The 9,390-nt window shown below is 43.0% G+C and overlaps 1 protein-coding gene across 1 annotated transcript; it reads left to right on the top strand.

Annotated features, from left to right (window-relative positions):
- The first annotated feature begins 2,711 nt into the window (after positions 1 to 2,711).
- On the top strand, positions 2,712 to 7,358 carry LOC115772672 (CST complex subunit CTC1-like). Its single transcript, XM_030719059.1, has 5 exons — positions 2,712 to 2,889; positions 4,455 to 4,544; positions 5,743 to 5,811; positions 5,898 to 6,057; positions 7,287 to 7,358. The coding sequence occupies exons 1-5, from the start codon at positions 2,828 to 2,830 to the stop codon at positions 7,356 to 7,358; spliced, it is 453 nt and encodes a 150-aa protein (XP_030574919.1). The 5' UTR covers positions 2,712 to 2,827.
- Positions 7,359 to 9,390: the final 2,032 nt, after the last annotated feature.

Raw genomic sequence — 9,390 nt, 5'->3', positions numbered from 1 at the left:
CCCACAAAAACTGATGTATATTAATAACACAAGGCCTGAGAGCTTTCAAAATAGGCATGTATGTAGTCAGGATTTTGCTTTACCCACTAGAAAAAACTGGATGTGAATATCTTAAAGTATGGGGTAGACAGAGACCTTGGAACACATACCTAAAATAGGCGAACATGGAAAAAAAATATTTTTGCAAAATATTTTCATTTACTTTGCAATTGCTTTGCCGAGGATTGTCATAGAAACACATATGATGGCTTGTTGGAAAGGTGAGGTTGTGCTGAATCCATCAATACCAAATATGTAAATGTGACCTGCATAATCAGGGTGTTAAGTCACTTAATGTATGAAGTGCCCCAACTGAAAAGTATTGAGAAAATTGAGTCTGCAGTCCCAAGCTTTATTATGCTGCATGTATTGTCATATAACACAGTAGGCTTGTTGAATTAATGTGCTTGTTTTCTAAATCCAGCCATACCACATATGCATAGTCATTTAAAAATGTGTGATATGTCCCAATTAAAAGAGATGAGTGAGTAGGACAGGAAACAACAAGAGAGTATAACAGTTTGGCCTTGATGGGCCTTTTTAATTCAATTTTATTCAATTCAATTTTATTTATTTAGCGCCAAATCACAACAAACAGTCGCCTCAATGCGCTTTGTATTGTGGGTAAAGACCCTACAATAATACAGAGAAAACCCAACAGTCAAAACGACCCCCTATGAGCAGCACTTGGTGACAGTGGGAAGGAAAAACTCCCTTTTAACAGGAAGAAACCTCCAGCAGAACCAGGCTCAGGGAGGGGGGGTCATCTGCTGAGGGGGGGCTGAGGGGAAAGAGACAGAGATTAATAACAATTAATGATTAAATGCAGAGTGGAGTATAAACAAATTAAATAAGGTGATTGAAAAGAAACAGTTCATTATGGGAACCCCCCCCCAGCAGTCTAGGCCTATAGCTGCATAACTAAGGGATGGTTCAGGGTCACCTGATCCAGCCCTAACTATAAGCTTTATCATAAAGGATATTTTAAGCCTAATCTTAAAAATAGAGAGGGTGTCTGTCTCCTGAATCCAAGCTGGAAGCTGGTTCCACAGAAGAGGGGCCTGAAAGCTGAAGGCTCTGCCTCCCATTCTACTCTTAAGTATCCTAGGAACCACAAGTAAGCCAGCAGTCTGAGAGCGAAGTGCTCTGTTGGGGTGATACGGTACTATGAGGTCTTTGAGATAAGATGGGGCCTGATTATTCAAGACCTTGTAGGTGAGGAGAAGAATTTTAAATTCTATTCTAGATTTAACAGGGAGCCAATGAAGAGAAGCCAAAATGGGAGAAATCTGCTCTCTCTTTCTAGTCCCTGTCAGTACTCTAGCTGCAGCATTTTGGATCAGCTGAAGGCTTTTCAGGGAGCTTTTAGGACAGCCTGATAATAATGAATTACAATAGTCCAGCCTAGAAGTAATAAATGCATGAATTAGCTTTTCAGCATCCGTCTGAGAAAGGATGTTTCTAATTTTAGAAATATTGCACAAATGCAAAAAAGCAGTCCTAAAATTTCATGATGTGGCCACTTTCTTTCATTCAGTAAAACCCATAAAGGACATAATGATGTCCGGCCTTGTTTTGTTAGTAGCTGCAGTTAAGTTCCCACAATGCCATCTGCATTTCTGTTTGCCTCAATAGCCAAGCTGGCATTTTCCTGCTGCTTAGCTTCTGTTCAGGCTTGAAACCTGAATTTTTATTCTTCTGTGGGATAACCAGCTTGGTTTTCTGTTTAAAATACCAGAAAAACAATGCATAATATATTCCAGCCCTTTGTTTTTCTATGTAACCGTTGATGCTGAAATCTGTAGTCAGAAGCTGCTCTTTTGTGTTTTAGGAAGACCTCAGCAGGAGCCCTTCCAGTGGACCGTTTCATTGAGAATTCCACTGAATTCGGCATCCAGAGACCACCACAGACCCTCTGAATACTGGCAAATCCAGAACCTGGTCACGTCCCTCTGCACAGTCTTTCCTTCCTCTTATGGATAATGCTCCCAGCCGAAACTGCTAGAGCGGAAACAGGATTTCATGTCAATCCACAAGTCTTTTAAATAAACTGAAAAGAAAATGAAGATTATCTTATTTCTCATTTCAGTTTGTTTTAGTTAGTTTTATAAATCCACAATTCAGTTTTAGTTCTTTTTTTTTCCTTTTAATTATCGTTTTTATTTATTTCAGTTACCAAAAATGTCTTTTTCAATGTCAGTTTTCCTTAACTATAATAAGCTTGCAATAAAGGGGGAAAACAGTAGAACAGGTTGTCTTGACACCAGCATTATTAATATACTCTTGATTGCATAATTGGTGAGACTTTTGCAAAGCCGTGATCCCACTAGAAGCTGTTGAAATTCAGTTGATTGCTTCTTTGCCGTTTTTGACCATGTTTGATCCTTTTCAATTTATTTAATGATTTGTGCCACAACATAAATAAACGAATAAAAATGGAATGTTAACTTTGGAGTTTTCCTGTCAGAGCACACATATGAATAATGGGAATGTGTTTAACCAAGGTTTAAGGCTGGCAATTTACACATGGGGAAAGAAATCTAAAAGAAACCAAATATTTATTTTATTTATTTATATTATTATTTGTTGTTTTTGCTGTCATGGAGCTCCTGATCCAGCCCAAGGCTCTCTATGAAGACGAGGAAAAACTCCCCCAGAGGCCAGACCGATGAGGAAGAAACCTCGGGAAAGGCAATTCAAAGAGAGATCCCCCTTTCCAGGGACGGCCGGTGGGATCACAGGAGCTACATGTCAGCCAACAGTTCAGTTTACATAGATATACATTTGTATGAATAAATACTACATTTTCTTTACAGCCACGCTGCTAAGAAGATCGTCTTCTTATAGGAGGTAAAACCCGTAAAGGCTGATAGCGTTTGACAGTGCCTGGACCAGTTTTCGGCACTACAGTTTCAGGTTGAGGCGCAGATGTTCTCTGTGTCTCACGTTGACGTTGCCTCTCCCTTTCTTTTTTCAGTTCTAACTCAAGCTCCTTTACTTGACCTTTCAGACGACCGATCTCTTGCTTTTGTTCTTCTTCAAGCAAAGAATGTCGCCATTCACAAGTGCAAGTTTTTGCTGCGGTTAGAGACACTATATACTTCCTGCGATCTGCAGCGATGTTCCTTTTCAGCTTTTCAACCTCCTTTAATAATCCCTCAATTCTTTGCTCGCGTTGTTTTAATTTTGATGCTAAATATTCTCCTCGAATTTCAAATGCCTCCTTTTCAGATTGGCTCAAGGGTACACCTTGTACATATTTCTTTTTCATGGCCATTAACCTGGCCCGGAACTGTCTGAAGGCCGGGTCTCTGTTGTGAGATCCGTGAGGGAAAGCCTTTTCAAAGTCTTCCATGCAGAGAGCCAGATCCTCTTGTACCGCTCTGACTCCACTTTGGACAGACGGAGTCTTTCTTTCAGCATTGTGTTGTTTCGCTGTTGGTGCTTGATTGTCTCATTTAGTGAAGTATGCTCATTATTTAAATCAAGCAATTCATAAACACGTATCTGGTAGTCATCGGATAGCACGTTATTTTTTCCTTCTCGGCTTCCAATTGAATATGAAGCTTTTCGTTTGTTGCTTTGCTCTTCTTGTTTTCCTGGACTTCGCTTTTTAACAAATACCTGAGCTCTGCTTCTCTCTCAGCGGCTTGGTTCCTAATTTGTTTAAGCTCGGAGACCCGAGCAGCTTCTTGGTTTTTAATGATGTCTTCCTTCTCTTGTAGTTTGTTTTTAAGACTTTCAATCATATCGTCTTTTTCGCTGATTATTTTAGCTGAATCCTGGCATTGTTTCGTCAGTTTTTGGACCTGCATTTGATATCTTTTTTCAACATCTTCAAGTTTTTTCTTGAGGTTGTTGATGGTCTCATAACAATTGTCTGTGACCTGTTTGATTTCACTCTGAGCAGCACGAGTCTCAGATCTCACTGTTTCCAGTTCCCGTTCGTGAGATTGTTGTAATTCGGCCTTTTCTTGAGCTGCTGCACTGCTGATTGCAGCTAATTGCTTCTCATATTCTTTTTGCTGTTTCTCGTAATTATCTTTTTCATTATTAAGCTCTTCTTTTCTTTTCTTTGCTTCCAGTTCTTTAGTTGTTTTTTCAGCTTTGGGTTTGGTTTTGGGTTTGGACGCCATTTCTGTGCTCTCTGGTTTCGAGAAATGTTCTCCAGTGTATGAAAATCCTGGGGCGTACTTCGAGGTTTTTAACATTCAAAGGCGGAAATGCTGCTTTGATCTCCAAAGCACACAAGTCTAGAATGCTGCTGACGTCAGACAGAACTTGTGGCACGTTGGTTGTCATGGTGACGTGTATAGGCGTACGGCTCGCGGGGGAGGAGAAGGTGAGAGGCACAGCTGTGTGGGTTCTATGATTTACCTGAACTCACCTGGATACATGGTTACGTGTGTGTGTAGGTGGTGCTGGTGTTCTCAGGTGTCTGCGCTCGATGGTTTCCTGTCCTCCAGCCTGGATCTTTCTACAGACTCATCGCCGCTAACACCCAGGTATGAACCCACCTGTGATGATGTAACTGAGGGGCGTGGTTAGAGGCTCACCTGTAGCTGTGGTGGTTCAGAGGTTGTGATTCAGAGTTGATTCAAATCTTTATTAACAGCTGGATGTGACAGAGCTGCAGCCTTTAGGGGGGTCTGCTGCTGCTAACATGAATCTGACCTGAGGTCTGTGACTGTGAAGGAGGTTCAACAAAGCCAGGCTTTCTTTGCATTAGCTGGATCAGTCATAGCAGAGTAAAAGTTAAAGCTGTCACCAAGTACACAAGCATCTTTGTACTTTCTTACTTCCACCTCAGTCTGTGTGCAGATCAAAGTGACTAACAGGTATTTGTGGTGTGTGTCTGTTTCCAGCAGAGTAAAGTAGACTCCAGTAGAATCGAGTAGAACAACATTTATACATTTTCACACCTACAGTTCATTTCCTCTGCTCTCAATAGGCTGATGAGTTTGTGACCTTGTAGCTTTTTACTGTAGTTTCTTTCAGACAGAGAAAAATCCAGGTGAGCACCAAATAAATGTGTCATTACAGATCAGGTGAGCATGTTCAGTCTGCCTATTGGTCAGGTCAGCAAGGAGGGGGGGCAGCAAAAGTAACTACAGGAAGAGGGTGCTGTGTTCAGGAATACTGGAGAACATGAAGGATTTACGCCCGTTTCACGGCTGGTTACTCGCCCGTACTGACCTTCACTCATCTCCATGGTTACAGGAAGCTCAGGTGTTGTAGCGTACACCTGGTAGTTGGGTCGGATCAAGGTGGGATCACCTTCATTCCATAAACAAACTGCTCTGGAGTTTATTTGGAACTGGACTAAGACCGCCTCCTCCAGAGGGTCTCGGTGCATTTGATTGGTCCACACCTGAGTGTGATTACCGTGTTCACACCTGCACAAACAAACCAAACCAAACCAGTTCAGACGGCTTAAACGCTGCAGGCTGCACACATCAAACACACTGAGAGCATCCTGGAAATAAATCGGTGAGAACTTCCAGCTGATTTTAAACTGAAACCCTGAACATAACCTGCTCTCAACCAGGTGAGGTGCTCAGCATCAGTTACCATGGTGATTTAGCAGGTGTAAAACCCTGACTTTAAGCTCCAGACGGCTCAGTGAGCCTTTAGAACTCCATGATTGGTTTGGGCTCAGTGTATCATACCTGTACAGATTACCTGTGTGTGTGTGTGTTTCAGGACAGGAAGTGTGTACTTCACGTACTTACCTGTCAGCTCCATAACTGTCGTCTCCCTGGGAGATACGAGGTGAGTTCACAGGTCAGCTCAAGTCTGATTCATGTGTTTGTGTTGTTGTTTGTTTATTTATTTGTTTGTTTTTTTGTTTGTACCAGCTCAGCCTGCCCTCCTCCTGCTCCCATCATGCACCTGGGCCAGTGGGCTCTCAGCAGCGAGCAGAGGTGCACTGTGGGACAGGTCAAAGGTCATGTGGTGTGTTGCTTGTTCCTGCAGCTTCAGTGGAGCTGTTCGCTGTGTGGCAGTGTGTACAGACAGGTACTGCATAAAATACACTGTACACACAGATACTCTCTAAAATACACACTGTACACATGTTCTTTACACTTGTTTCTATGAGTTCTGTATATTTTCTGTTTTTCTGTGCGCGAGCAGAGTTTAAATAAAGCTGTTTTAATTCTTGAATGTATGTAGCTGTAGTTCTTTATGCTCTTCCTCTCTCTCAGGTGTATTTACCTTTTAGTTTTAGTGTAAAGTGCTGTGAAAAAGTATTTGCCCCCTTCCAAACCTACCTGCGCTGTGTGAACAGGTAACTGCCTCCTAACCAGCATGAACGGCCTGTTTAAGGTCAAAGCCTCTCAGTCTGATTTAAGTCCACACTTTAACTTGGCCGCCTCAAAACCTTCATTTTGTTTATTTGAGCCAATCAGAGGTGGGCTTGCTGCTGTGTTTCTGATCACTGCTGCATAGCCTGAGTGCCCTTGAGCCGATGGCTGGACGTTCTCCTTCAGGATTTTCTGTTGGAGAGCAGAATTCATGGTTCCATCAGTGACAGCAAAGCAGGCCCAGACCATCACACTACCACCACCATGTTTTTATGGAACCCTCTGTTAGTTTCTGCAGACGTAACGGGACTCAGAGCTTCCAGAAGTTCAGTTTCTGTCTCGTCAGTCCACAGAATATTTCCCAGAAGTCTCGGGGATCATCCAGATGTTTGTTGGCAGATGTGAGACGAGCCTTTGTGTTCTTGTTGGTCAGCAGTAGTTTTCTCCTTGGAGCTCTCCCATGGAGGCCTTTTTTGCCCACTTCTTGGTATCCTTTAACCTGCTTCACTTTGTCAGACAGCATCTGCTTCAGCAGGTCTGCAGTGATCAGGTCTGGCTGTGGCAGTGAGACTGAACTCTGGTTAATCACAGTTCATTCATGATTTAACAGGGGGGCAGTTACTTTTTCACACAGGCTCAGGTAGGTTAGGAAAGCTGTTTTTTTTCTTAATAAATGAAATCATTTAAAAACTGCATTCTGTATTTACTCAGACATGAAGATGATGAGATGTGTAACAAATATGGAAAAAAGGGGTCAGGAAGGGGGTAAATCCTGTTTGACAGCACTGCATATATTTACCTGTAGGTTAGCGTGTGTGTGCGTGTGTGTGTGTGTGTGTGTGTGTGTAGGTGAGTATAGTTACCTGTTGGTAGGTGTAGGTTATCTCTGACGTGCTCTCTCAGGTGAGTGCATTTACCTGTTGGCCTCTCTCTCTCTGTCAGGCCTGCAGCAGCTCTCAGTGTCGTTCGCTCCCATCCTTTGCAGGTATTGGCTCTCAGACTGATCATGTGTAGCAGCATTCACCTGTTTTCACTGAGGGCTGCTCACATCCCAGGACCTCCTAACCTGGAACCTGCTGTCCAAGGGGACCCTGCACCCACAGGTGGTTAGGGTGGTGTTTCCTAGCCTGTACAGGTCTGTGTGTCTCTCCATGGATATACTTTCCAAGACCATCACTAACGTTCTCCACGGCTTCTCCAGACCCATCTGTCACATGTGCTCAGGGTGAACCTGCTCCTATCTGTGTAAACCACAGAGCACCAGTGGTGCCAGTTCTGGTATTCTATGGTAAATGCCAATCAGGCTCCACAGTGAGCACAGTGCCCACTAGAGGGCGTTGGGTCCTCAGGCTCCCCTCAGGAAGTCTGTGTCTGATTGTTGGTCAGAGACATTCACACCAGCTGTTGCTGGAGGCCATTTTGTAGCTCATCCTGTTCCTCCTGCTCAAAGGAGCAGATCCTGGTCCTGCTGATGGGTTAAGGACCTTCTACGGTGCTGTCCAGCTCTCCTAGAGTAACTGCCTGTCTCCTGGAATCTCCTCCATGCTCTGAGACACCCCCCCCCCCCCCCCCCCCCCCCCCCCGATACTCACCTGACCTCATCAGTATCACAGAGGTTTACTGACTGATGCTGATCACAGTGACTGAACAGGTGTGAACAGGTGTGTGTCTGTGACTGAGACTCAGCAGCAGGTTAGAACGAAGCAGAACAACATTATAGGCTAGTGACAATGCCCCCAAATTTTTTGACATACCCCTACCAGAGGTAGAACTAAACCCAACCACATTTTTCCTCATCTCTGAGGTCTCCACTATATGAAATGGATTCTTGGCCAAAAATATTTTACTGCCAAGATGGTTAAATTGATAGATATTGTTATATACCCCAAAACTAAAAAAGAGCCCAAATACAGTCTGTCCGTATGGGGGTTAACCCACAAAAACTGATGTATATTAATAACACAAGGCCTGAGAGCTTTCAAAATAGGCATGTATGTAGTCAGGATTTTGCTTTACCCACTAGAAAAAACTGGATGTGAATATCTTAAAGTATGGGGTAGACAGAGACCTTGGAACACATACCTAAAATAGGCGAACATGGAAAAAAAATATTTTTGCAAAATATTTTCATTTACTTTGCAATTGCTTTGCCGAGGATTGTCATAGAAACACATATGATGGCTTGTTGGAAAGGTGAGGTTGTGCTGAATCCATCAATACCAAATATGTAAATGTGACCTGCATAATCAGGGTGTTAAGTCACTTAATGTATGAAGTGCCCCAACTGAAAAGTATTGAGAAAATTGAGTCTGCAGTCCCAAGCTTTATTATGCTGCATGTATTGTCATATAACACAGTAGGCTTGTTGAATTAATGTGCTTGTTTTCTAAATCCAGCCATACCACATATGCATAGTCATTTAAAAATGTGTGATATGTCCCAATTAAAAGAGATGAGTGAGTAGGACAGGAAACAACAAGAGAGTATAACAGTTTGGCCTTGATGGGCCCTTTTAATTCAATTTTATTCAATTCAATTTTATTTATTTAGCGCCAAATCACAACAAACAGTCGCCTCAAGGCGCTTTGTATTGTGGGTAAAGACCCTACAATAATACAGAGAAAACCCAACAGTCAAAACGACCCCCTATGAGCAGCACTTGGTGACAGTGGGAAGGAAAAACTCCCTTTAACAGGAAGAAACCTCCAGCAGAACCAGGCTCAGGGAGGGGGGGTCATCTGCTGAGGGGGGGCTGAGGGGAAAGAGACAGAGATTAATATCAATTAATGATTAAATGCAGAGTGGAGTATAAACAAAGTAAATAAGGTGATTGAAAAGAAACAGTTCATTATGGGAACCCCCCCCCCCCCCCCCAGCAGTCTAGGCCTATAGCAGCATAACTAAGGGATGGTTCAGGGTCACCTGATCCAGCCCTAACTATAAGCTTTATCATAAAGGAAAGTTTTAAGCCTAATCTTAAAAATAGAGAGGGTGTCTGTCTGCTGAATCCAAGCTGGAAGCTGGTTCCACAGAAGAGGCGCCTGAA

Source organism: Archocentrus centrarchus, chromosome 22 (assembly GCF_007364275.1).
Source record: "Archocentrus centrarchus isolate MPI-CPG fArcCen1 chromosome 22, fArcCen1, whole genome shotgun sequence".
Taxonomy (NCBI): domain Eukaryota; kingdom Metazoa; phylum Chordata; class Actinopteri; order Cichliformes; family Cichlidae; genus Archocentrus; species Archocentrus centrarchus.
Note: the sequence above shows the minus strand (reverse complement) of the source record. Positions and strands in the feature narration are given on the sequence as shown.